Source organism: Pipistrellus hanaki (genome assembly GCF_964339955.1).
Source record: "Pipistrellus hanaki genome assembly, contig: scaffold_53, whole genome shotgun sequence".
NCBI lineage: Eukaryota > Metazoa > Chordata > Mammalia > Chiroptera > Vespertilionidae > Pipistrellus > Pipistrellus hanaki.
This window is the reverse complement of record NW_028182281.1, coordinates 239366-265981: the sequence shown is the minus strand read 5'-3', so window position 1 is coordinate 265981 and position 26616 is coordinate 239366. Positions and strand designations below refer to the sequence as shown.

Here is a 26616-nt window from a genome sequence, read left to right as displayed (position 1 = left end):
CCCCTCTCCTGTCCTGGGGGGGGGGGGGCTGGTCCTCTCTGCACCCCGCAGCGCCCCTCTCCTGTCCCCGGTGGCCTGGTCCTCTCTGCACCCCAAAGCGCCTTACAGGCTCTGCAGGGCAGGGGGCCATGGCAGGGGAGTGCCCAGCCCGCCACAGGTGGGCATGCCACCCCAGAGAGGGGGCCAGGCGGCTGGGCCTGGCAGCTGCTGCTGGGGGGGCCCCCGGGAGGCCCGGCCTGGGGAGGCGGCTGCACGACCCCTCCTGGGTGTGTTTGCTGATGGGAGCGGCCTGAATGGGGTCACCCAGGATCAAGGCGCAGGCAAGGACGGGGCCCGGGGCCCGGGGCAGGGTCGGCGGTGACAGTGGAGGACAGGCAGGGCAGGGCGGACCCTCTCCCTCCCGGAGGGGACTGTTCTGTGGCCCGAGCCGGCTGGCTCAGTGGACAGAGCCCCGGCCCGCGGGGAGGGCACAGGCCTCGGTACAGGTTTGGTTCCCGGCCTGTGTGTCGCTCGCTCTCCCCTTCCCCCCTTCCCCTCTCTCTGAAAATCAATGGAAAAATATCCTCGGGTGAGGATTAACAAAACAAAACCAGAAAGAAAAAGAAAGGGACCAGCCAGGGGGAAGGGGAGGGGGAGGGCCCTCCGTTTATGAAGTGTGGCTGAGGCCTGCTCCCGCTGGAAGGTGAGATGTTACGTGCGGAGATGTGGCCGGAAATTGTGCTCCGCGTCGTGGGTGGCTGGGGGGGCGGTGGGGGCCGCGGTGCCGGTCTGGGGGCTCTGCTGCGCTGCGGACCCCTCAACACTCAGCCCTTGCCTCCCTGATGATCTGTCGGCGGAGCCCTCCCCCCAGGACTGGGTTTCTGAGCACAGAGAGGGTCCCTCAGTTTAACTGCCCTCACCTCCTCCTCCTCCCACATCCCCGGGGCCGCCCCGGCCTCGCCGGCTCCCCCAGGAGAGAGGTGCCAGCGAAAGCAGGGCTCTGGCTACATGTGGCGCTCATGGCCACCCAGACCTGCCCTCCTGAGGGTGGGCTCCCTGGGTTTCTGGCCCCAGGGGCTCCGGCAGGAAACCAGCCAACAGGACCTGGGTCCTGAGACCCCTTACCGTGGTGGCAGTCTTTTTTTATTTTTAAAAAATATATATTTTATTGATTCTTCACAGAGAGGAAGGGAGAGGGATAGAGAGTTAGAAACATCGATGAGAGAGAATCATCCATCAGCTGCCTCCTGCACACCCCCCACTGGGGTTGTGCCCGAAACCAAGGTACATGCCCTTGACTGGAATCGAACCCGGGACCTTTCAGTCGCAGGCCGACGCTCTATCCACTGAGCCACACAGATCAGGGCTGTGGGTGGCAGTCTTGTCTCTACGTCTCCGCTTCCCTCTGGGGCAAGGTTAGGGTCAGGGGACCCTGTGGGTGGCTGGCAAAGGCCAGGCAGCCCGGGCCAGGGTGGCGGAGTGGCCCCTCCCCAGCACCCCATCAGAGTGGCTTTGGGATTCCAAGCGGGCCACGCCCCCGGAGCCGAGGTCACCTGCAGGGACAACGGGTCCACGTGGCGGCCATGCTGACGGAAGGAGTGAGTGCTGTTCCTGCTCAGATCAAGGCCCTGCGACCATCCAGCTTTCAGGACGTCTGGCCTCGGAGGGCCTGGCACACAGGGACCCGGAGGTAACCCTGGCACCATGCGTCTGTGCTCACCGGTGTTGGCCCTTCTTTGTGTTCCTGAATCTGTGACTTATCTGTTCATATATCCGGTTCATTTCCCGCTCTAGTGAGGCAATGCTACGAGCTGAATGGTGTCCCCCCTACACTGCCGAAGCCCTCACCCCGGGGACCTCAGAGTGGGCCTGTGTGTGGAGCTGGGACCTGTAAAGCCGTGGCTAAACGGACACGCGGTGGGCCCTGATCTCACAGGCCTGGGGTCCTTCTGGGAAGAGGAGGTGAGGAACAGGATGGGACCAGCACAGCACCCGCACGCCCAGGCGGGAGGCCTCAGGGGGCCCAGCCTTCAGGACCCCCGGTGAGTGTCTGGTTCCCGACGCAGCCCGGTCCCTTGGTGGCGGCCGCCTTGCCAAACCTATTCGGGTTTTTTAGTTTCCTGTGGATTTCCAAGTGTATTCGCCGTGTTCCTCCCGTGATCCTTGGTCGGTCATATTGGACTCAAAACTTTTGCTCCGTTGGCCCTCTGGCTCTTAACTGTTCACACCAGCTCCGTGTCGCCCCATGGACGTGCGGCCCCGGCCCTCACCCCTCTCCCCCACAGCCTGATGGTCCTGCGTCCCTCACCCCCGAGGCGCCCGGGGCCTCCGAGGGCCCCTCTCCCTCCCGCCTCCCCCGCTCCCCGGCGGGCGCCGTGACCTGGTCGGCCTGCACGGTATGGTCTTCCATAAATGGAAGTACAGTATAGAACGCCCTGGCTGGCTCCCTTCCCCGGCATAGCTATTGTGGGACGCATTCGTGCCTCGCGTGCGCCCGCCCCGCATTCCTCCGGCCGCCACGGTGGGACACACCACAGCCTGTTTATCCATTCCCCGTTGATGGACATCTGGGCCGTTTCCAGCTTTTGGGCGATGAAAAAACAAAGCGGTATTTACATTCATGTGAAAGTCTTTACAAGGACAAACACTTCCTTTTCTCGTGGGTAAATGCTTCGAAGGAACAGGGCTCGATCACACGGGGGGTTTATGTTTAACTGTTTTTAAGAGAAGGAGACACTGCCAACTGGTTCCTTTCACATTGCCGCTCGAGAGGTGGGGCCCCCCACCGCCCCGGGACACGGGTGCTGGGTGGGCCTGCGGGCGCCGCCGTCCTGAGAGCCGGGCATCCTGTGATTTTAGTGTGGCTCCCCCCCCCCCCCCCCCCCCCGAGACCCAGGGCCCCCACCCTCAGGGTTCACATGCTCACTCGCCCTTCATTTATCTTGTTAATGAGGTATCGCTTCTAATCTTCGGCCCATTTTTTTTTTTAAACCCGGTTGTTTGTTTTCTCATTATGAAGTGTCTGGGCTTTCTGTGCATTTCTTGTTCATTCCCCCCCCTTTTTTTTGAGAGTGCTTTCTGTCTTCTGGTTTGGGCCCTGGTGTCTGAGATCTTCCTTCTCCTGACAGCGTCTTTTAAAGAGCGAAGGGTGAACGTTTCTGAGGCCTCGTAACGCACCCGCTTGCTCTTTGGGGGGCTGCGGTCCTGGCCTTGAGTCTGGGGGACCTGGGCCCCGTCTGTCCGTGCTCACAAAGGGGGTCTCCCGTGTGTCAGTGGTTCTCCCGTGTGTGGGCCCGTGACCCGCTCTGAGTTCACCTCTGGCTGGAGGGCGAGGTCTGATTCCACACCGTGACCCTTACCAGTCCTGCCCGTGGCCATGCCAGCATCCTGGCGCGGTTCCCCGGACGAGGGATGGCGCCCCCGAACGCGAGGCCTTCCTGGCACCCTATTGCTCTGAGGGAGAAGCTTGACACTCACACCGGTGATTTTTTCGTTGCTCTCGTCCTGTGCTGATACTTAGAACACCAGCTCCACTTCCTTCTTCTTTCTGGGGCTGCTCAGACCGCGCTGGGTCCCCACCTTTTCGTGGGAACCGTGGACTTGGCCGTGGGAAGCCGCTGGGGCTCCGACTGGGGTTGTGCTGAACCCCGAGACTAAGCGGAGGGACCGCTGGCGCCCTCCCCGCCCTGACCGACTCTCCCCACCCACGCGCCTGTGGCCCCTCCATCGCTCTCCCCAATGCTTTCTACGTATCCACGGGTAGTCTTTCACACCCTCCTGCCGGGTTTATCCCTGTTTTGGGTGACACGCTTGGGAAGTGGTATCGTTGTTTGTTTGTTTTTTTGTTAATCCTCACTGGAGGATATTTCCCATTGATCTTTAGAGAGAGTGGAAGAGAGAGGGGAAGACTGAGAGAAACATGGATGTGAGAGAAACACATTGATTGGTTGCCTCCTACATAAGCCCTGACCAGGGCCTGGGCCAGAGAGGAGCCTGCAACCAAGGTACGTGCCCTTGGCCGGAATCGAACCCGGGACCCCTTGGTCTGCAGGCTGACGCTCTTGAGATCGTTCTTACAGGCCCCCGTCCCATTGCTCACGCCCACTTTGTAGAAAGACATTGGAGCCCCGTGTGTGTCCTGGGGCCTCGCTAAGCACACTCTGGTCCTGGTAGCTCTTCCCAGAGGCCCCGCCGGGCGTGTGGTCCGGGGTGTTGGTCACGAAAGCCGCGTCCTCGCCGATTCTCACTACCTCTTTCTTGTCTCATTGCGGGGGGCCAGCACCCCCAGTGCGGAGCCCTCGGACTCCCTCGCCCCGGCTCACTCTCTCTCCTGGGGATGGGGGTCCACCTGTGAAGCTGTCTAGGCCTGGAGTTTCTTTGTGGGGACCTTTCTTTTGTTGTTGCCTTTAGTTTTTCAGTCCTCATCTGAGGATATTTTTTCCATTGGAAGGGAGAAAGAGAGAGAGAGAGAGAGAGAGGGAGGGGGAGAGAGAGAAAGAGAAAGAGAAAGAGAAAGAGAGAGAGAGAGAGAGATCCTCCCAAAGAGAGACACATGGATTGGCTGCCTCCTGCACATGCCTCGGCTGGGGCTGGGGATCGAACCCAAATTCCAGGTCTGTGCCCTTGACCAGGAATCGAACCCGAGAGCCCTCAGTGCGTGGGCAGACGTGCTAACCGCTGAGCCACCAGCCAGGGCTGCTGCTTTTCTGTGGGAAGTCCTCCCTGCGCGTCCGAGTCTCTGGTAGCTACGGGTTTGCTCCGGTTCCCCCTTGCTTTCCGCGTGAGCGTCCTTCGGTGGTGCTTTTCACAAAGCGTGGCCATTCCACCGCCCCATCCCGCCGACGGGCGCAAAGCTGTCCTCACTCTGCCCTCGTGGCTCCTTAGACCTGCCCCACCGGCGGCGAGGGCCCCCGCGCTCCCCAAACCGGCGCCATCTGTCCCCTCTCTCTGCCCCTTTTCCTGGCCAGATGGGTTCGAGGTTTGTCCATGTGTGTCCATACTTCCAAAGTACGAAGTTTGGGTGTTATTTTTATGCATTTATTTTTTAAATGTTTTTTTCTTTTCTTTTCTTTTCTTTTCTTTTCTTTTCTTTTCTTTTCTTTAATTTCAGAGAGGAAGGGAGAGGGAGAGAAAGATAGAAACATCACAATGAGAGAGAGTCATGGATCGGCTGCCTCCTGCATGCCCCTCACTGGGTATCGAGCCTACAACCCGGGCCTGTGGCCCGACTGGTTCCTAGGTCAGTGCTCACCCCCTGAGCTATGCTGGCCAGTCCTAGCTTTATTTTTTAAAACTTTTCTATTGTTTCTGTGTTTTCCACTTCATGGCCGTTCTGGTGCTTTCTCAGACTTTAACTTTTCCCCTACACTCCTGGAGGAGAGGGAGCTGGGATCGGGGACGAGGGCCCCTCACCCCCCTCCCCCCCTGCTGGCGGGCGGATTTGGCCCCGGCGCTGCCTCCGTGGCGCTCCCCCGCCCGCACTCCTCCTGGCTCCAGCCCTCCGTGAGGCCCCTTCTTGCTTTCCTTCCCCTCATGGATCATTTAGAAGTGTGTTATTTCGATTCCAAATACTTGAGCGTTTTCCAAGGATCTTTCTGTTATTGATTTATAATTCAATTCCTTATGGTCCAGGAACATAATCCGTGGGACTTGAACCCTCCTCAACTTATTAAGTCTTGTTTTATGGCCCAGAACGCGGTCTGTATCCGTGAGCGTCCCGTGTGCACCGGGAAGGAATGTGCTTTGTCGAGTATTCCATGCCTCGGCGGGCGGGCGGGCTGGCAGCCGGGAGGCCCCTCTGTCCCCGCTCGGTTTCGGCCTGCACGTCCCATTAACCACTGAGGGGGGGCGGGGGCTCTCTCCCCCTGTAGCTGGGCCCTTGTTCCTCTCTCCTCTCAGGCCTCCATTTTGTCAGCTTCACGTACATTTAGAAGGGGACAACGTGTGTTTTCATGTTTATTTTTGATTTTTTAAAATAAATGTATCTGTACTGATTTCAGAGAGGAAGGGAGAAGGAGAGGGAGAGAGAAAGAAACATCCATGATGAGAGAGAGTCATGGACTGGCTGCCTCCTGCAAGCCCCACAACGGGGAAGGAGCCTGCAACCCCAGGCATGTGCCCTTGACTGGGAATCGAACCCTGACCTCCTGTTTCCTAGGTTGATGTTCCACCACGGAGCCACACCGGCTGGCCTGGCCTGTCTTCATATGTAAAGTGTGTTCCCGGCGCCAGCTGGCCCCTTCTCCGCCGTGGCCGGTCTCCGAGCGCGGGCCGGGCCGCCGGGCTCTGCTGCCCTGGGAGCCCCCACCATGCTCTCCTCTTGCGTCCTCCGTCCCACGGGCGCCCCTTGTCTGGCCTCCCTGCACCTCCGTGCTCTCTCGTCAGCCCGGGGGTGCAGGGGGCTCCCCGTCCCCGCATGGCGGCCTGGACACTCCCCGGGAAGCGCGCTGGGCAGTGAGGGGCACGCCCCGACCCTCCCCGCCTCCCGGCGACCCCGCTGCTCGCTGCCTAATGGCCTGTGTGGTGTCACCGGGGCCGCTTGCCGGCTGCTCGGTGGGCTGTGGTGGGCGGGAGGATGAAGGCGCCCGTGACCCCCTCGTCTCGCGGCGATGAGCACCGTTTGAAGTGCGGCAGCCGGACGTTGGAAGTGGAGAGACTTACAGGGCTCCCTGTGCCCTTCCACGGCCCGGGAGCCGGAGAGCCAGTCGCCCCCGCCTCCTCTTCCCCGGCTTCATTCTCTCCAGCACGTGGTGGTGTGTGCTGCGGAGGGGGACACGCTCCTGCCTTTGTCCTCCACACGCATGTGATGGCCGCAGCCGCCTTTGGTAACCAACCCACCACCACCCCGTCCTCGATGGAGACACCCCGGGTTCCCGCACCTTGTGACCACCCAGTGAGCACCGGGGAGAAGCTGTGCAGCCGCCAAAAGCAGAGGTGTTGGGCTGTGAGTCCCGGCTGGTAGCAGCATCCACTGGGCAGTGGCTGCGAGGCCCCATGTCCCTGTGTCCTCCACTCTGCGCCCCTGTTGGCTGTGTGGCCCAGTATCACCACTCTGCACCCCTGTTGTCTGCGTTTTTCCGTGTCCCTGTGGCACCCACTCTGCACCCGTTGGCCCCCTGGAAAGTGCAGACGTGAGGCCATCAGCACCTCGGGCCGAGGCACAGACGCTCGCCTTTGTGTGCCCTCTTCCTCCCTAACACAGAGCCCGCGCTCCCCGCTTCCTGTCCGCTCTCCCTTCCCAGGCCTTTGACACTCATCCGTCAGCCCCCGCCCCGGGTGGCCCCAGATACATCCCATCAGGGTCTGCGCAGGGACCCGGCAGCTCCATACGTGGACTTGGGAAGAGCGATTCTTGTAAACTTCCTGCCGGGGCAGGATGTGTGCGTCCCCTCCCGCGCCCCCCGGCTGTTTATCCATTTCTCATTAGCGCGTCCTGTCCCTCCTCCAGGCCGGCCTCCGGGGGCCGCTCCCCTCTTCCTGCACCCGGCCCTGGCCTTTGTTTGGGAATGGAGAGTGTGTCACCCACTTTATCTCCCTCGCCCGGCAGGGAGGCCGTGCGATAGGGACGTGAAATATGTGCCCGCGTCTGGCGGCCTTCCTGGGGCCCCTCGTCATTCTGCAGGCCCTTCCGCGGCTCGGGCGGGAAGGGCCGAGGCCCCCTCCTCCCAGGCCCATTCGCCCGGTTTCCGCTCCACGTCGCCCGCATTGTCTCTGGTTTCCAGCCCCGGCAGGGGGCCCTGATGGCAAAAGCAGGCGTCCTTGCCGGGTTCCTGTCTCGGCCCGAGCGCGCCGGCCCCGTCGGGCCACACGGGCAGGTAGCGGAAGCGCCTGGCTGCCGCCTGCCGTCGGTTCTGCAGGTTTTGTGCTCAGAGAGCAGGATCGACCCTCAGCAGAGGCCCTTTCCCATGGTTTACTGCCATGAACGCCGAGAGCGGCTCCAGGAGGGGGAATAAAAATAGCAAGAGACACAGCAGTCCCCAGCCTCAGCCTCCAGCCCCCAGCCCCCCAGCCCCCAGCTCCCAGCCCCCAGCCCTCAGCCCCCAGCCCCCAGCCCCCAGCCCTGGGTCTAAGATCACAGTGGGTGCCCCCCGCTCCCCAGCCGCCAGAGGGGCCCATTGTCTGAGACGTGTGCTCCTCACATCCAGCACATAGCTCGCTGTCAGGCTGAGAGATGGCGTGTCGGTCTTCAAACAGCCAGGGCTCACTTTCATATCCTCCACCATCTCTGTTCCAGGCACCCGGCCCCCCCCCGCCCGCCCCAGTCTATGGGATGCCCCCATGCCCCTGGGCCCAGCAGCTCAGGTCGCAGAGAAGAGTGTTTTCCTGCCCACGGGTGGCTTTTGTGTTACGTTTTGTGTGTGTTTTCTGGTTCCACAGCTCTGGCCGGGACTCGGTGAGGAGAGTGGAGTGGCCGTTCAGAACGTGCCTCGTGGGGGACACTCCTGTCTGAAGTGGATAAATCTGAAGAAGCAGCAGCTCCGGGAGAATCTCGCCCGGCCAGCCGGCCTGGCTCAGGGCTTGAGCATCGACCTAGGAACCAAGAGGTCGGGGTTCGATTCCCGGCCAGGGCCCAGGCCCAGGTTGTGGCCTGGATCCCAAGTGTGGGGCGTGCAGGAAGCAGCCGGTCCACGATTCTCTCTTGTCACAGTTGTTTCTCCCTCCCTCTCCCTTCCTCTCTGACATCAATAAAAATGTATTTTTTAAAAAACATTAACAAAAAAGGACTCTGAGACCCTAGTGACATTGGCCTTGGTGAGCCGGCACTGATGTCTGGGAGGGAAACCTGCCCCCCGGGGGAGGGGTCCCCCTCGGGGGCCAGAAAGAGTCCCCCTCGGGGGCCGGGGCAGCCTGCTGCCTGAAGGCACAGCCACTGAGCTCAGGGAGGGCTGGACACACACCTGGGGACCCCGCGTCCTGCCCCAGAACTGCCCCCCCCCACACCCCTTCATGTTCAGGGGCCCGTGGTGGGTCAGGGGGTGCTCAGTGGTGCCTGCCTGTCCGCGGGCCCTGAGGCCCCGTGTGACTGCACCGGTCTGTGCCTCTTCTGCAGATCCGCCAGTCGTGTGCCTGCGATGGTTGGAGCGTCCCGAGGACCCAGGTGGGGGGGTTCGAGGTTCCTCCCTGACGTGACTGTGAAGCAGGAACCGGGGAGCGGACCATCCTGCCTGACCCCTGGTTTTCAGGGGGATCTGTGAGGGTGAACCCCCTGTGAGGGTCCCGCAGGCTCGGGGAGTTGTGCTGGGAATGTTCTTGGCTGTGTTCTGCTTTGTCCCGTTTCCCTCCCCCTCTCCCCCCAGCCCCCTGGCACCCGGCACCCCAGCCCCAGCCCCTGGCCTCCAGTGTCTTCCACGGACGACGGCCACGCGGCCCGCTTGCCTATACAGAGGCGTCAGGATGTGATTTTTTAAAAAAGCTCCCGCGCTCTGCGGCGGGGAGAGGCTGAACTGCTGGGTCAGCGGTTTTAAAATGAGATCAGTGTGTGAGCCTCTCCCAGTCCCTCGGAGCCAGGGCGGGGGCCGCTTCTGGGGAAGGCGGCCATTTTATCTCCTTTTCCAGGCGGCTGTCACCACGCATTGTGAGGCGCCTGCGACTCCTCACTCACCCCTGCAGGCCCCCCGAGGGGGGGCCTTTGTCCGAACGCTCGGCTGTCCCTTCTGGTTCGTGACTGCAGTGCTGGCTCCTGCAGAGCCTGTTTTAACTTGGTGGGTCTCGTCCATGAATTTTGGGGGGTTTGTTTGGTTTTACCCCATTTCCCTTATTATTTGCCTGCTGTTCCTTTTTATTGATTTATTTTTTAAAATGTATTTTATTGATTTTTCACAGAGAGGAAGGGAGATAGAGAGTTAGAAACATCGATGAGAGAGAAACACATTGACCAGCTGCCTCCTGCACACACACACACACACACACACACACACACACACACTGGGGATGTGCCCACAACCCAGGTACATGCCCTTGACCGGAATCAAAGCCGGGACCCTTCAGTCCACTGAGCCACACGGATTAGCGCTGCTGCTCCTTTCTAACATTAAGTGTTGGGCTCATGGTCTGATACGTTGCAGTTGATGTTGAACTTGTTAAAACCGGGGCCCTCTCCAGCCGCCTGGCAGAGCCCCGGCGTGTTCTGATCCTTCTGGTCGAAAACGCTTCCTGCTTTTCGTCTGACCCTGGAACTGCCCCGCCGCCGTTTTGTGTCTCTGCACATCTGCCCCCGGCGACCCTCCAGTTCTGCCCGGGCCGCGGAGCGGGTACCGTGCCCGGGGCCCGCCTGTGGGAGCTCCAGCTTCCTCCCCATCCTGACTCTGTGGCACACGCTCCCGGGCGCGGTCCTCGGCCAGTGATGGCTGCCAGGCCCCGTGGCCCGGGCCTCCCAGGTGGCTTTGCAGCTCCCTCTGCCCCCAGCCGTCCGCTCCCCCCGGTTCTGCCGTCTCCGGGAAGCTCACAGCACCCTGAGCCCGAGGAGCCCTGGCCAGCCGCCTGCTCCTGGGTGCGCCGTGCCCCGGGTGCGTCTGCCTGCTGTCAGCCCTGCGCTGCTCAATTGCTTTGTCACACGAGCGGGGGGCACAGGGCCTGGTGGAGACACGGCCGGGCCTGTCACGTACCACGGGGCCTGTGTTTGCCACCCCGCCACCGGGTGGCTGGTCACGTAGCACGTCTGCCCTGCGGCAAGCAGCCAGCCCGTGGGGAGGGGGCACGGGCCAGGGCTGGGGTCTGCGTGTGCCTGTGGGGCAGGAGTTACAGGTGTCCGCACACAGGAGGCGGTGTGGGAGGGGGTGTGTGTGTGTCGGGGTGCTCACACATGTGCGGTGCCCTCCGGGGCTCAGTGGTGGGGTCCTGCCCGCCCCCCTCGGGGCCTTCCCGGAGGCCGTGCTGAGCGGGAAGCTCTCTGTGAATACCTGGCTGTTAAGGGCTGTGCGTCTTGATCCAATTTCTCTGATTTATATTTTCCATAATTCCGTTGGGTCAGGATTTTCAGATTTATTACACAGGGCGCACTGTGTTCTCTTATAACACAGAAAGAGCCGTCTGTCTGCCGGCCGCTCGCCCCGAAACGTGCCTTTCCGCTGCTTTCCCCCGGCTGCGCCCCCCGCCCGGCCCCTCGCTCCCTCAGCCCCCGAGTTTCTGTAAAGTCTCCCACTGTGTGCCGGGCCCCTCCTCCCCAACCCCGCCAACGGCCAACACAGCCGCCCCAAACCGGTATAGAGCAGCCTAAACCGGCCTCAGAGCCCCCGAACTGGCCTCAGAGCCCTCAAACTAGACTCACAGCTCCCCAAACCGGTATAGAGCAGCCCTAAACCAGCTCAGAGCCCTCAAACCAGACTCAGAGCCCTCAAACCAGACCCAGAGCCCCCCAAACCAGCTCAGAGCCCCCCAAACCACCTCACAGCTCCCCAAACCAGACTCAGAGCCTCCCAAACCAGCTCAGAGCCCTAAAACAAGACTCAGAGCCCTCAAACCAGACCCAGAGCCCCCCAAACCAGCTCAGAGCCCCCCAAACCACCTCAGAGCTCCCCAAACCAGACTCAGAGTCCTCAAACCAGACTCAGAGCCCCCCAAAACCAGACTTAGAGCTCCCCAAACTACCTCAGAGCCCCCCAAACCACTTCAGAGCTCCCCAAACCAGACCCAGAGCCCTCAACCCAGACTCAGAGCTCCCCAAACCAGACCCAGAGTCCTCAAACCAGACTCAGACCCCCCCAAAACCAGACTCACAGCCCCCCAAACCAGCCTCAGGGCCGACCCAGGGAGCCAGGAGTTTCCTGTGGGCCCCACAGACCCACTGAGCATGTGCGGGCTTTCGGGAGCAGAGACAAAGAGTTCCAGGGATGGAAGCTGCTGGCAGAGCCAGGGGCTCCCCAGCCCAACGCCCTGGCAAAGTGTGGCCACAGCCCCGTGGCCTCGGCCGAGCCCTGAGGGGAAGGCCCTCTGTGCTTCTGCCCCTCCGCACCCCCCATGTCCCCCCAAGAGCCAGCCAGCACACACGTGGTGGAGGGGAGTCTGACAGCTTTATTCACAGACCCCAGGGGAGGAGGGCCGCGAGGACAGGGACACGGGGGGTGCTCGGGAGCCAGCCCCCCGCCCCCAGGCCTGGGGGCCAGACGCCACCACGGGGGCCGCCCTGGCGGGCCATCTCTGCCTCGGGGGGCCTCTCCGGCTGCTCTACTTCCAGCGCCCGCCGACCTTGCCCTTGGCCGTGGCCCCGGCCTTCTTGCTGCTGCAAACGGGAAGCAAGTTGGTCTTGAGCGTCAGGGTGTCCAGGTCCCTGGCCGACCCCTTCCCCGTCGCCCAGCAGCCCCCGGTCCTCACAGCTCTGCCACCGGGCTGCTGCCAGGGCGGGGGGCCTGGCTCGGCCCCTGAAGCCCCCGGCACACATTCCTGGCACCATCCAAGAGCGACTCACCTGTGCCGGGCCGGGCCGGGGCTGGGCGGCTTCGTGCAGAGGCAGTTAGAGTGTTAGGAGAGGGGCTGGCACAGCGCTGGGACCCCCCCCACCTCGGCTCCCATGATGCCCTGACCCCAGCCCGCCCCGGAGCTCCCTGCAGAGGGAAAGACCAGCCAGGTGGCTCCTGGGGCAGCGGGTGGACAGGCCTGGGCTCCGGACTCGGGGCCTGGGAGGCCTCTGCCTTGCTCCAGAGTCTCGTTGCTTGGCCCCTGGTTAGAGCCAGACCCGGGGTCAGGCGGTCCCCACCGCTGGGGGGTCCCCAGGGCCTGCCCCTCTGTCTGAGGCACTCTGCATGCCAGTGCACCCGGGGCAAGGTGGGGTGAGGACCAGGGCGTTTTGGCCTGGTGGCGCCGTATCGGACACCTCTGTGTGGTTCCCGAGGCCGCGTCCTCGTCCCGTCCTGCAGGGAGCAGCCGAGGAGCTCCCACATGCAGGTCCCCGCATACACACCCGTGCACACGCACACGCACATGCACACACATGCACATGCGCACACGCACACCCTGCTGAGCAGCCCTTTCTCGGGGGCCTGCGTCAGCCCCAGCCCCACACGACAGAGCCGGGGTAAGGGGTGGGAGGAGGAGGCCTGATCCGGGGAGCAGCCAGGAGGCAGAAAACCCCTTAAACCCTCCAGCTCCACACTGCCTGCACTCTCTGGAGGGTGACCACTCAGGACCCAGAGTCCAGAGCAGCGGCCGCCGGGCCCAGGGTGGGCCTGGCTCTCTGGGGCTTCCCGGCAGCGTGGCCACAGGGCCCGTGGGCCTGGGGGGGCAATCGTACAGACAGAGGCTCACTGTCCTGAGGAACAGGGGTCACAGAGCGCCTGGTGACAAGGCCCAGGCCTCCTCCTTCCTGCCCTAGGTCGCCAGGAAGGGACACATGTGCCCGCTGCTGGTCTCCCCCACATGCCGGCCTCTCCCACGTGCCTGCCTCCCGGGCTGGGCAGTGTGCACATGGGCTGGGGTTCAGGGTGTGGGCCCCCATGTTAGTGTGAGCGGCCAGTTAGTCCTGTCCCTGCTCTGCCGGAGGCCGGCGGCCCCGGGACTGGCTGGACGCGCCGGGCCCCTGGGCCGTGTGCCTGCGCAGAGCAAGGCGTGGGCAGGCTACTCACTGCTTCTGGGCCTGGTCGATGCGGCTCCTGAGGTTGGTGATCTGTGAACAACACGGACGACTTACCGCGGCGAGTCTGGACAGGGCCACGCGGGCACGGCCACACGCCGCCCGCACAGCAGGCCTCGGCCTCGGTGCCCACACGGGCCGCACACACGCTCCCTTACTGTGCCTGTGGCTGGAGGACGCCGGCCGTGCCATGGCCCTGGGCTCTGACTTACTGCCGCTGGTGCACTGAGACCGGGCCGGGCCACACAGCAGCTCCGGAGCTGGCACTTACCTTCCTGCCTCGGCAGGATGCGGGCACGGGCATGGCGGGAGGGAGGCTCGCCGACGGAGCCCCTGCCTCTGGTGCCTCCTCGGCCCGGTGGCCCCCTCCTCTGACCGCCCTGGGGGCGGGCACGGCCCGTCCCCGTCTGCCCACAAGGAGGGCAGGCTCGCCGGGAGGCAGGCTGCAGAGGCAGGAGCGGGGAGGCCTCCATCACCTCCATGCCTGCTGCCGCTGCCATCCTCTCTGACCCAGGGTTTGCCATGCGAGAGGCTCACCGTGCACCACATACCACGAGCCTGGGCCCGGGGGGCCCGGCTACTTACAACTTGGCCAGCATCTCCACTCTGGCCCGGGCAGTCATGATCTGGAAAGACCAAGACGGTTACGGGCTGGTGGGCGGCTGAGGCCTAGGCCCCGCCAGGCACTGGGCTGGCCCAGGCCAGGACCCTCGTGCCTCTTCCTGCCCTGGGACCCTCGAAGGCCGTGCCCGGCACCTCAGGAGGGAGGGCCCGGCTGGCTCTGGGGCGTGGAGCCCGTTCCCGCAGGCAGCCCAGTGGGGAGCGAGGAGAGGGGGTGCAGGAGTGTGTGCTCCGGGGCAGGGGGCTGGGGGTGCAGGAAGGTGGGGTGATCCTCCTGCTGTTGGAGGCGAGGAAACCGGGGCCCAGAAGGACCGGGGACTTGCCCGGGGCACAGGGCTCCGGAGAAGGAGGCAGGATTCGCCCAGTGGTGGGTTCTGGCCCCCAACACCCTGTAGGCACTGGCTGGTGGAGGTGGCAGCCTGGACTGGCCTCCCCAGGGGCCCGGGGAGAGCGCGGGGAGGGCACCAGGCCTGGCGGTGAGGCTGGACGTGTCTGGGTCTGCGAGCGGCCGGCTCGTCAGCGGCACCGGCGCCGTTCCCAGGGGCACGCGGACTCGGGCCAGGGCTGGGGTCGGCACAGGGTCGGTGAGCCCCTCCACGGGGCCGCCCTCCACAGGGGCACCATCACAGCCCCGGCCCCTGCCCTGGCCCGGGCAGCAGGGTGGGGTGCACAGCACCCTGTCTACTCTGAGCTGAGGAGGGGACCCAGGGGCTCTGAGGAAGCAGAGTCTGGGACTTGGTTTGCAGAGAAGGCCTGTGTGAAGGGCACCCCGGAGCCAGGGCACCTCCTGCCACCCTGGGCTGGGCGCGTGGCACGGGACCCGCGAGAGCCCCGAGGGCTCAGAAACCCGGCCTGCGCCTCTGCCCGCCGCTCCCTGGGGCCACCCTCGGAGCAGCTCAGGGCTCAGAGTGGCCGGAGGAGCAGGGTCCGCGGGGGCCAGGAGGGGGGACGTGGGCTCGGCCGGCGGGAGAGATGGGGTGGCCAGAGGAGCAGGGTCCACGGGGGCCAGGCGGGGGGACGTGGGCTCAGCCGGCGGGAAAGCCCGGGGTGGCCCCGGCGCCCGTACTCACGTCGTATTTCTGACGCTTCAGCTTCTCTGCAAAGTCGTACTTGTCGGTCTCCAGCTGGTACAGCGTGTCCCACAGCTCCTTGGCCTTGTCCCTGGAGGCGGCAGCGTCGGGCTGGGCTGGCCGAGCCCCAGACGGCAGGGCACCGGCCACCCTCGGTCCCCTTCCGGCCACGCCGAGGCCGGCCCCAGCGACCTCGAGGGACTCCAGGGCGGTGGGTTCAGAACGGGCTCCGCCCTCCTCCCCCCGCCCCGGGCACAGCCCCTCACCTCAGCTTGTCCTCGCTGAGGTGGTCGATGTTGAGCGGCTTGCGTCTCTCGGCCAGCACCTTCTTCTTCATCTCCCGGGCGGTCTGCTTCTTGCCCCTCTTCTGGTCGGCCTGGGGGACACGGCCGAGGGGCCGGACTCAGGAGGGGCCGCCGCTCGGCTCAGCCCTGTGTCCGGAGGCCGGAGGTTTGGGGAGCCGGCACGCCGGGCTCCGAGCGCGCGCTCACCTTGGCCAGGTAGCTGCTGTAGTTGGCGCCCATGGAGGACAGGGCCTTCTTCTTCTTCAGGTCGTCCTCGGCCCTCCTCTTGGCGTCCTCCTCCTCCCGGCGGGCCTTCTCCTCCTGCGGAGACCCCGTCCCACGACTTCAGAGGCTCCGGTCCTGGTCGGGGTCCACCCTCTCCCAAGGGCTCTGCAGGGCACTGTCCCTGAGACTGGGGACCCTCAGCAGCAGGAAGAGCAGGGGCCCTGGCGAGCCCATGGCCCGTGGCCCGCGGCCCGTGGAGGGGGGCAGGGAGGGCCCAGGCCTCACCGCCAGCCTGTTCTGGCGCTCCCGCTCCTTCTCAGCGCGGATCCTCTGCTGCTCAGCCCGCTCCGCACGGCGCTTCTCCTGAGGCCGGAGGGGTGGGTCAGCCCTGCCCGGCCTGCTGACCTGGCCCCTCGGCCAGTGACCGCCGCCCACCTTCCCCGGGCTGCCCACGCACGATTCTCTCCTTGAGCGCGATCAGCTCTTCCTCCTCCTTCTTGCGCGCCTCGAAGTGGCTGTCGATGAGGGCCTGCAGCTCCATGAGGTCCTTGTTCTGCCGCTTCTTCTGGATGTCCTGTGGGCGACGTGGCCGTCAGCCCCGCCCTCCCTGCCCCCCATCCCGCCCGGCCCCCCTGGGCTCCAGCAGAGCAGCCCCGACCCCTCCAGCGACGAAGGATCCCAAAAGCTGAATGCGACGAGGGAGCCCCAAGTCACAGGGGAGGAACAGAAAACCCCACCACCACCCAAGGATGAGCCCGAGTCTGCACAGCGGTGACATCATCAGGAACCCTGGGATGGACAAGCTCTGACAAGGCCCTGTCACCATCCTGACATGTCCTGTAGGAGCCAGGCAGAGAGGAAACTGGTGAACAAGATAATTTGTTGGCGGGACATGTGGATGGTGGATGAATGGTGGATGTTGGATGGTGGATGGATGAGTGGATGAATGGTGGATGAATGGTGGATGGTGGATGGATGGGTCAATAGGTGGATAGATGGTGGATAGACGGTGATTGGATGGTGGATGGATGGGTGGTGGTTGGATGGTGGATAGATGGGTGGAAGGGTGGTGGATAGATGGGTAAATGGGTGGTGGATGGATGGGCGGTGGATGGATGGGTAGGTGAGAACATGGTTGGTGACCAGCTGAGTGGATTGGTGATGGGCAGGACAGATGGAGAGAAGGGAAGAGAGATGCCATGAAGGGAGAGGCTCCCTCTTGTCCAGGCATGAATGAAAGCAGGACTGCCTGGGGTCAGGGAGCCCTGGCTCGGTGTGACTGAGAGGTGACCTTGTCAGGCCTGCGGCCTGGGGCTGGGGATGGAGGCGCGTTGATCCAGGTCCCACAGACTTACATCGAAGTCCACTTTCTCCCCTTCCGGGATCTTGGGAGCAGTGAGTCTGGAAAAGAGAGAGGCTTGTGAGCAGGGACAGGGGGGACCCCCAGGAGAGCTGGCCTGGCCCAGGCTGGCCTCCCACCCTCTCACCCTGGCCCCTGGCTGAGGGCACATGGCATGACCTCTGTCTTTTTTTTTTTTTTTTAAGTTTTTAAAATATGCTTTTATTGATTTTAGAGAGCGGGGAAGAAAGAGGGAGAGAGCTAGAGACATTGAGGAGAGAGAAACATCGATTGGCTGCCTCCTGCAGGTCCTCCACTGTGGGTCCGGCCTGCAACCCGGGCCTGTGCCCTGACGGGGAATCCAAACAGTGACCTTCTGGTCTACGGGACGGCGCTCAACAGCAGCCTCGCTGGCCGGCCGGGCCCTGACCTTCATCTTAACGGATGGCTAACCCCCGTGCCCCGGGCTGGCTTGGCCCCCCCAGAGAAGGCGTCAATCTCTATGTCCTTCTGGGTGGCCCAGTCCTGTCCATCTCGAGGGCTTGTCCAGCCCCGTCCATCCGGGGGGACACCCTCGGTTTCCTCCTCAAACAAACAAACAAACGCCGGGAGGTCAGGCCAGCGGCAGGGTGGTCACTGCAGGCACCGTGGGGGTCGTGTGTCTCCGTGCCCGGGGACGGCCCTCTCGACCCTCTCTGCCTTTCTTTGTCCCCACTTTCATCTTTCTTTCTGGGGGCCCGGAGGAGGAAGGGGGGCTGGGCAGAGAGCAGTTTGAAGCAGCAGCGAGCCCCCACCACCCCCCGCCCGCCCGCCCGCCTGCCCCGCAACCCGGAGGCCCTCCGCCTCCCCGCCCCCGGCCCCAATGCGTTCCAGATGGAGCAAAGAGTTAAAACGACAACAGCAATTTTTTAAAACAAGCCGTTGAAGAAAGAGGAACTGAATATCGATCAAACTGCTGGACCGGGAGGGGTTTTCTGAGCTCAGAAGGCCCCGCTGAGGGGGAAAGGTAGCCAGATGACTCCACGCAAATGAGAAACTTATGTTATGTGAAGAAAGGCGGCCATGGGAGAGACGGGGGGAGAGAAAACCCAGCCCAGGCTAAAAAAACATTTTCGGCAAACACAGAGAAGACTTATATCCTTATGCAAACGGATGATTAAGAAAACAGAGCGGCTGCCCGCCCGAGATAAATGGGCAGAGGCCATAAGCCACGGCCCTCCCGGGGAAGAAAGAGGGTCCAGTGTAGCAAACAGGGGGGCGCTGTGCCTGCCGCAGTCAGAGGAATGCTGGGAAAACAGCCCTGAGAGGCCCCTCTCATCCATCAGCGGTCCCCGGGGCCCGGCGGCGAGGGGCGCAGGCCCGCTCACGTCCACGCCGCCCACCAGAGACCACGCTGGCAGGCCCCTCGCGGAAAGCTGTTTGGCAGGGACGTCAAAAGCCTTAAGAGCGCTCCTACTCTTTGACCCATTAATTCCAGTTCTGGGAACGGGGCCTAGGGAAATAGCCAGGAGAGACAGAAAGCGCTTTCCGCCCGCGTTATTTATGACGGTAAAACACGGCGCAGGGCACGGCCCGCCGGGGGACGGTTAGGAAAATTATGGTTTGTCCGATGGACGGAATATTATGTGGCCATTGAAAATATTTAAGGAGACGGTGTAAAAACATGGAAAAATACTTATGAATGGTGCTACATTTTTTAGGGGAAAAAAGGCAGGGCTCAGGGTTTTCTATAGACAGGGCCTGGGGTTTTGAAAAACAGCCCTGGGTTTAAATCTTTTTTTCCGAAGCCCGATGCATGGAAAGGCGAGGGAGAAATAAGCCTTTTTTATTTTCCTCCCCTTGCCCGCAGTCTGGCTGGCTGGGTGGGAGTTATAGATGGCTTCCCCGCGCCCCCTCCTCCTTCTTCAGTGGGCTTTTATGTATTTTCCAAATTTCCTTTAATGAGGTGTTTTATTTTCATAATGAAAACACAAACATTTTTTTGAAACTAGAAAATATCTTGTGATCCGGCAGCGTGGCTCAGAACCGCTGACAAATAACGTGGCGGGGACGGGAAAGTGCTGGCCGGCAGGGCCCGGCGCCCCCGCGGCCCCTCGCGGGCGGGCGTGTGCGGGGCCCCGCATTCCAGCCTGCAGAGCACACAGGCACGGGCGTGCACGCACGTCCCGAGGGCTGCGGCTGACGTGCTTATCGGCGGAGAAGTCAGAACACCGGATTAAAAAAACATCCCTGAAATCTCACAAATGCGATAAAGGCGGGAAGGACCCTCCCAGCTGAGGCCCCGGCTCCAGGCGCGGGGGCTCGGAGGCCCGGGGGCAGCTGGAGGTCACGGAGCCCAGGTCCCGGCCCCCGTGGCTTTCACGGGGGTTCAGGGATGAGACCCTCCTCCCATGCACCCGGCTTTGGTGCCTCTATCCTGTCTCAGGCCCTGCAAGGCCCCACCACACAGGGGGTTGTGAGGGAGGCCCAGGGGGGGACTTGGAGGGCCATGGGCCCCCCTCTCGAGGCTGTTTCTCCCCGATTCCCGGTCCCCCTTCCTTCCTCGGGCTGGGCCCCCCTGCAGTAAGCCCTCCTGGCCTGCACTGAGTGTCCAGGGCAGAGCCGACACCATGGGGCTCAAGTCTGTCTGTCCATGGGGACAGAGCACCAAGGGCCCAGGTAGAGTCTGGTCCCCGGCTGTGAAGGAGACACCGGCTGCCCCAAATCACCCCCTCCTCCGAATGCCTGAGACCCGGGGCAGCTAGAAGGTTCCGCCCCAGGTCCAGGAGCAACAGAGAGGCCACTTTCTCTTGGGGTTTGGGCTTCAGTGCTTCCCCCACAGAGCCAAAGGCAGCGTCTTCCTCCAGGGGCACCCGGACCCCAGCCCTGGGGGTGCCGGTTTCCTGGGTGACCTGCTCCCCAACCAGCCTGCACACTCAGCTGCCCCCATTCCGGCTCCAGCCTCACACCCCAGCCTGTGTCCCCCCACTCCGGCTCCAGCCTCACACCCCAGCCTGTGACCCCCCACCCCGGCTGCAGCCTCACACTCCAGCCTGTGACCCCCCACCCCGGCTCCAGCCTGGCCTGGGCCCCACACTCACTTGGGTCTTGGCTTCTCCTCTGGTCACCACAGCACCAGCAGCATGGGGAGAGTAGAGAGGGGAGAGAGACCACGTGAGGCTGGGGTCCCCAACTGCCTGCAGGCCCCTGCCCCCCCCCCCCCCAGCTGTTACTCTGCAGCTGAGCCCACGCCCACTCCACCAGCCCCCTGGAGAACAGGGCTCGCCCCCACTCCGGTCTGAGGACGTCCCTGTGGGTTCTGAGGAGGAGAGGTCAGGGGGACCAGGACACAAAGAGGGAGAAGGGGTGACAAGGAGGAGGAAGCAGAAGCAAGGAGCACTTGGGGGGCAGAGGGAATGGGGGGGAGGGAAGACCAGAGCGGCAGGAGGGGACGGGGAGGTGGATGAGGACGAGGGGGTCTGACAGAGGAAGAGGGACGAGGAGCGAGCACCCCTTGCCCAGGCTCCTGCCTGCTGGCCGGTCCCCACGACCCCTCCCTGCCCCCCGTGACTGCAGACGCTCGGAGGGGCAGCTCCCGGGAGGCCCAGCCCGGCCTGGGACGAAGGCCGTGCCGAGCAGCCTGGCCTGCGCTTGGAGGGAGAGGGACGGAGCGCGGGCGGACGGAGCGCGGGCGGACGGAGCGCGGGGGACGGAGCGCGGGGGACGGAGCGCGGGCGGACGGAGCGCGGGGGACGGAGCGCGGGGGACGGAGCGCGGGGGACGGAGCGCGGGGGACGGAGCGCGGGGGACGGAGCGCGGGCGGACGGAGCGCGGGGGACGGAGCGCGGGGGACGGAGCGCGGGGGACGGAGCGCGGGCGGGCAGCGGCAAGCGCGTCCTCCCTGTCCGGCGCCATCACAGCCCGAGGCCCTTACCTTCCTCATCCTCCCGTGCCTCCTCTGCGGCGTCTTCGGGCAAAGCGCACATGCAAGAGAGGAGCCGGGCGCTGCGAGCGCTGGGGAGCGCGGACGGGCAGGGACGGGGAGGCAGGCCGGGGCAGTGCCTGGGCCCCATTAGCCAGAGGCGGCATGCTGGGGGCCGGGGGGCCTGGGAGACACCCCCCTGCACTGGGGCCTGAGGTGAGAGGCCACCCTGGGTGGGACACTGACCACCTCCCCGCACGGTGCCCTTGGCTCTGGGGGGCGGTTCTGGGGCCTGGCTGCTGGGTTGTGAAACCCGGTGGGTCCAGAGCCATCAGGTTAGTGAGGCCTGTTGGTGCTCGGGCGAAGCCCACCAGGCTGGAGCACCCACTATGTGCCCAGGGTGGGGGCTGCCTCCCCAGGGAGCTGCCCCTGACCGGAGGGGCTTCTCTCTCTTCTCTCTGCTGCGGGGCCTGCAGGCCGGAGCTGCCGGCCGCCCGGGCTGCCTTCGTGTAGGAGCTGCTTCCTTGGACCCTCGGCACCCAAGGCCCGGGGAGGTCCCGGCTGGCCTGCCACTGCCCGGGTCTGCAGCTGGCCTGGCCGCCCGGCTGAGAAGCCCGCTCTAACCCCAGTTCCTCCTCTGCCCTCGGCCGCAAACAGCAGGCCCCCGGACGTGGTGGGGTCCGGCCTGGGGTGCCCTTGGCCGGCCGTCCCTCATGATCCCCCAGCTCAGGAGCGGCTCAGGATGCGTAGGAGCCAGCAGACAGCGGGGAGCGGCTTGGCCTGGGACGGGGTCAGCTTACCTTCCTGGACCTCCTCTGCGGGCAGACGGACGGATGGACGGACGCAGCACATGTGGGGAGAGAGGGGAGAGGACGGTGGTGACTGGGGGCAGAGGCAGGTGGAGCAAGGACGGCAGGGGCCGGGGTCAGAACCACGCTGTGAGTAGGTTACGCGGCCTCTTGTTCCTTTGGAGCCAGGCTCCTGCTCCACCCACACACGGCCACGTGTGCACACGCACCCACACGGGACTGAAGTCACGGCACATACCTGGTTCATGAGCTTCAGGGGCTAAGGAGGGCGCGGAACAAGAGGCAAGACCGCGGGTCAGAGGTCAGAGGTCAGAGGTCAGAGGAGGGAGGATCCGAGGTTAATGGACACAGCCGATCACCACACGAGAGAGAGGGTCAGTGGCCGCGGCCGAGGGGGAGCATGCAGGAGGCGAGCAGGACACGGTCAGTGCTGACCCGGGTGCGGGCTCCCCAATCCTACCCCTGCCTCGCACACGGGGAAACCCAGACTCTATGGGAGGCTTCGGGCCCTGCCCTCGCTTCTGTTCTGACTTCCATGCTGGGGCCTTGGAGATGGCGCTGAGGCTCTGGCCAGTCCTCACGTCCCTGGGAGGACGGCCATGCCTGGCCCAGAGGCCACGCTCTGGGCTGCCATGCGGTGGCACCAGGAGCCGGGACAGAAGGGCCTCCTGGGCAGGGTGCGAGGGGCCAGGGGCCCATGCACGGGCCCTCTGCTCACCCAGAGCTGGTTGGGGGCCCTGATCCAGATGAGGGGTCAGAGGTCACATAGTCTCTCCATCACCCACCGGCCAGGCCTCGTCTCACATCTGGTCCATCTGGTCCAGCAGCGCCCTCCACCCCCCCCCCCCGTGACCCACCCAGGGGCTGGCCCAGTCCTCAGGGTCCCCCCAACCTGGTCAAGCGTGGGGAGTGGTTAGTGTGTTATGTGGGGGCCACATGGGGGGCACCTTGGCTGGCTGGTGTGTCTGGGCCCTGGCCCCCCACTCTTACGTGGGCTCCAGCCAGGCCCGGGCCCCCCATGGGGACCAGAAGTCCTGTGTGCCATACCTTCCTCCTGGACTTCTGCGGCTGAGGGGGAGGGCAGAGGAGAGAGGAGAGGGTCAGGCGGGAGCACGCTGCAGCCCTCCGGGAGGGCCACCGTGAAGCCCGCACCCGCCTACTCACCTTCCTCCTGGGCCTCTGAGCGGAGCAGCCGGAGCCGAGGGCGCAGAGGGCACAGGGGGAGAGGGAGAGGGGACAAAGGACAGTCGTTAGTGCCAACGGGGCTGGGGGAAAGGAGGCCACACGGGCAGCAGCTCAGAGGCCTGGCCTCTCTGCCTCTGCAGGGCCACCTCCTCCGGGCTCTGGGGGACCCCACGTCCGCTGCCGCCCACCCCCAGAGGTGAGGACGGGGACGAGACCCACGCGGTACAAGAGAACGCTGCCTGGCGGGCGGCCTCGGGGGTGCCCCAAGAGGACCCCGTGAAGGACCAGCTCCCCAGGCCCACGGCCCCCGCTCCGAAAGCCTCCACTTTCAGCAGAAAGAGAGCTGTTTCCCCCTTGTTAGGGGGGCCAAGTGCTTTCGGAGTATTTTCAGCGCGGGGCGTGCCGAGGGCCTCCCGGGAGGCTGGCTGGGGAGGGTGCACGCAGGGGCGCGTTCCCAGGGCCCCGCGGGCGCCAGGCCTCCCGGCCTCCGCTCCGCTCCGCTCCGAGGAGCCTGAGAACGGCCTCCCCGCACGGTTCCCAGGTGCGGCCGGCGGCCCGAGGTTCCCACGGAGGCAGGGCGGGCGGGCGAGGGAGGGGGCTCCGGGGGTGCCCCGAAGGTTACCCACCGCGGGGGCGGGGCGGGAGCGGAGGGTGCTGAGCCAGAGCGAGCTGGGGACAGGGGTGGGGGCCACACGGGGCCGGGCCTGCACCCGGACCCTGAATGTTAACGAAGGTGAGGATGCTAATGGCCGTGTCCCAGCCAACGGCTCACGCCGGCGAGTGTGACGAGGGAGAAGGACTGATGAATGATTAATGCGTGTGCGCCTATTAATCGGTTAACGAGACGGGAAGGCGGCCGTGACCGCAAACGGGAATTAATGGCGAGGAAGGAGGGTGGCTAGTGGTCGGGCTCCGAGGGGCCCGAGGGGCCTCAGGCTGAGCAGAGGGCGCGGGGGAGGAAGGTCAGGGTTAGGGGCCCCCTCCTGGGGCCGCACACTCACCTTCCTCCTCGTACTGCTCTGCATGGGGAGAAGAAAGGACAGAGCCTGTTAGCGGGGTGGCCCTGGGCTGGCCGGGCCCAGAGGAAGAGGCAGCTCTGGGGGTGACGGTGGCCTGAGCACCTCTGTCCTACTCGGGGTGCATGGCGGAGAGTGGTGGGGCCTGCAGAGCGCCCTGGGACCCGGCTGCCCGACAGCCTTGGGGTGCAGGCGGGGCGGGGGGCAGGCTGGGTCCGGAAGGGCCCCCATCTTGAGGACATCAGCTTTCAGGAGGAGGAGGCCTCGGGCGCAGGCGGGGTTAAGGGGGATCTAGGGCTTGCAGACAGGGGTCACAGGAGAGCCATGCCCAGGGACACCCAGGTCCCTGGGGGCCGTGCAGTGGGGACGCAGCACGGACACTTACCCTCCACCTGTTCACTGTGGAGAGAGAGAGGGACAGAGCGTGAGGGGCTTTCGCTTGGCTAGTGGGGGGGGGTCTCACACACACAGCCAGGGCCTGGGGTCCCCAGGCTGGTGGGGGCGGCGGGGGGCAGGAGGCTCTTCGACTGTTACTCACACTTCCTCGTCCGACATGGTGGCGGGGGTTTCTGCGGGGAGACCAAGGCCACCGTTAGAGCTGCCTCTGTCCTCACCGAGGGGTTAGGGGTTCCCATGGGGAGGGGCTAAGTGGGAGGGGACACCTGCAGGCAAGGTCAAGGGCCACTGCTCTGGCCTTGGGCAGGCCCCTCCCACATCAGGGGCCGCCCCACGAGGCCTCTAGCCTCCGCCAAGGCCCAGGCCGAGGCCCACCGTCCTGTCCTCCGACCCTGGCTCCAGGGATGTGGAATGCCGGAAGGTGGTGCGGCCTACTGCCCCCACCTCAAGCAGGTCCTGCCCGTCCAGGCTGTGCTGGGGGGTCTTGTCTTTGGGGTGAGGTGAGGGTTCCTTGGTCTTCCCATCCAGCGCCCCCACAAGAGCCCGTGTTCCTGGTGTGAGCCCCACGCTCCCTTCTCGGACCCATGGGTTCCTGCAGGGACCCACGTTCTCCCAGGTTCCCCCACAGCCCTCTGATCCTGCTTCCCAAGGTGGTGCCCGAGCCGTCCCTTTGTCTCTCCCTCTTCCCACCAGGCCGCCGCCAGGGCCCCAAGCTCCGGGAACAGATGGGGTCCGTTTCCCTGTGTGTGTCCCCCCCACCCCACACGCACACACACATGTGGGCTGCAGGACTGAGCGGGCGGCCCCCGCCCCCCAGCTCCCCCGCCCGCGTTCCCAGGCCCCGTGCGTGCTCTTGAGTTTGTCAATGTCTGTGGGGACGCTCTGGCCCGGGCTGCACGTGTCCAGGTGCGGCCGGCGCCGGGCCAGCGTGCTCGAGGACCGTTTTCCGGAGCGCTGGCCCCGCTCACGCCCGGGGCGGCCGGGGGCCTGGGAACGCAGCTTGAGCAGCTGCAGGAGATTGCCGGCCTGGGGTTTGAGACAGCCCAGCGCCTGACAGCCCATTACAGCTCACTTGAAGACAATAGTTATGGCCCCCCCGGGGGAGCTCTGTGCAAGAAAAACAGGCGTTCATCATCGAAAAATGCGAGCACGTCGCATTGCTAAGGTGGGAGCAGCTCTGCAGAGCCCCGGTCAAGAATGCGGCTTTTCCCAGAGCAATTTCAGCTCCATGCATCATTAAGCAGCAGCTCCGAGAGCCCTCCAGGCAGAGGGGCCCTTCCCTCCCCAGCCCGCTTCCTGGAATCCGAGGCTCCCCCTGTTACAGCCTGCAGCCACGTCCTCAGTTTGGGGGAAGAAGGGGGATCACAGCTCCTGAGCCTCCATCCCCCCTCCCCCCCCGCCCTCCCCCCCCACACACACACCAGCCTTGACCTGGGGCCATGCTCTGGAGGGTCCCGGGGAGCCGGGGCCTAGCCCTGCTGTGCCCACCCCTCGCCCTGGCAGCACCCAGCACCTGTCGGCCTCCTTCAGAGGGGCGGGCACGGCCCCAGCCTGGACTCGGGTTATTTTTAAGGAGCCGGTGGCAGCTGAGGGGTCTAGAAATAGGCACCCGGGTCAGCCAAGACGCCTCTGCCCAGAAACTCAAGATGGTGGGCAGGAGGGGGGCTGCGGGGCAGCTGCCCGCTCGGGCCTTTGCCAGGCTGGCCCTGCTCCGTGTCCCCATAGGTCCACAGACCGCCTGAGTCCCTCTGTCCTTCTGGAGGAGCCCGAGGGGCATCCAGAGGGGGGGCACAAGGAGGGTGCTGGGCAGGGACGGCACAGCACAGCGGAGAGGAGCCAGCTGGCCCAGAGGATGGAAATAGCCTCTGAGGTCAGCGTTCCTTGGGAGACACACTCCCTCCCTCCTTCCGGGTGACAAGACATAGCTAGGGGGGCGGGAAGGGGGACACAGGAGGCCCTGCCACTCACTTGCCGTGGGCCCTGACCTCCCCCCGGCCCTGTCCGCTCCCGTCCTTGGCCACCGGGGTCCTGGCCACCCTGCCCGGGGCCATCCCGGCGGCCTGGGTGAGCCCCCGCCTGGGTGTCGTCTGTGCAAATGGCGGCCATAGAGCCACGGCCACCCGGAGCCAGAGCCCCAGGAGGCAGCCTTCCCGGCCATTTTGTCTCCGAACCCTCAGCTCGCTCCAGCCCCAGCCTGGGACCCACCACCACCAGGACCTCCCAGAAG

General features: G+C 64.7%; 2 protein-coding genes and 1 long non-coding RNA gene across 7 annotated transcripts in view; 1 reads left to right on the top strand and 2 right to left on the bottom strand.

Moving 5' to 3' along the window:
* The first annotated feature begins 468 nt into the window (after positions 1 to 468).
* LOC311616091 lies at positions 469 to 8679 on the top strand. The gene is made up of 3 exons (XR_014793846.1): positions 469 to 1669; positions 1774 to 2021; positions 8356 to 8679. It is a non-coding gene; the product is annotated as an uncharacterized lncRNA (long non-coding RNA).
* A 3289-nt stretch (positions 8680 to 11968) lies between these two features.
* Positions 11969 to 22977, bottom strand: TNNT3 (troponin T3, fast skeletal type). Of its 5 annotated transcripts, XM_084907301.1 has the most exons (13): positions 22957 to 22977; positions 22840 to 22860; positions 22031 to 22051; positions 21784 to 21798; positions 20163 to 20181; positions 17099 to 17144; positions 16201 to 16317; positions 16029 to 16106; positions 15726 to 15839; positions 15501 to 15610; positions 15235 to 15325; positions 13536 to 13576; positions 11969 to 12196 (listed from the first exon to the last, which is right to left on the bottom strand). In XM_084907301.1, exons 7-13 carry the CDS (start codon positions 16282 to 16284, stop codon positions 12142 to 12144), a joined length of 573 nt encoding a protein of 190 aa, XP_084763427.1. In that variant the 5' UTR covers positions 16285 to 16317; positions 17099 to 17144; positions 20163 to 20181; positions 21784 to 21798; positions 22031 to 22051; positions 22840 to 22860; positions 22957 to 22977; the 3' UTR covers positions 11969 to 12141. The 5 variants fall into 5 exon arrangements, 4 of the variants coding, with proteins under 4 accessions (XP_084763427.1, XP_084763426.1, XP_084763424.1 ...); XM_084907300.1 differs by lacking the exons at positions 22840 to 22860; positions 22957 to 22977 and adding an exon at positions 20996 to 21028 and having other exon boundaries at positions 21784 to 22827; XM_084907298.1 differs by lacking the exons at positions 13536 to 13576; positions 22840 to 22860; positions 22957 to 22977 and adding exons at positions 14129 to 14169; positions 20996 to 21028 and having other exon boundaries at positions 21784 to 22040.
* A 1035-nt stretch (positions 22978 to 24012) lies between these two features.
* LSP1 (lymphocyte specific protein 1) overlaps positions 24013 to 26616 on the bottom strand; it is a 39784-nt gene continuing 37180 nt past the window's right edge. The window contains exons 11-12 of the mRNA XM_084907303.1: positions 24532 to 24562; positions 24013 to 24392 (exon numbers count right to left, since the gene is read on the bottom strand). The gene's annotated coding sequence lies outside the window, so the exon portion shown is untranslated. The remainder of the gene's footprint in view (positions 24393 to 24531; positions 24563 to 26616) is intronic.

Excerpts from the sequence above, each read along its gene's own strand:
- TNNT3 (XM_084907300.1), bottom strand. The coding sequence starts at position 22,039 with ATGAACCAGGTATGTGCCGTGACTTCAGTCCCGTGTGGGTGCGTGTGC. Across the intron at positions 21,029-21,783 it reads CGCAGAGGAGGTCCAGGAAG|ACGCCGCAGAGGAGGCACGG; the intron begins GTAAGCTGACCC and ends CTTTGCCCGAAG. Across the intron at positions 16,318-17,098 it reads GGGAGAAAGTGGACTTCGAT|GACATCCAGAAGAAGCGGCA; the intron begins GTAAGTCTGTGG and ends CGTCGCCCACAG.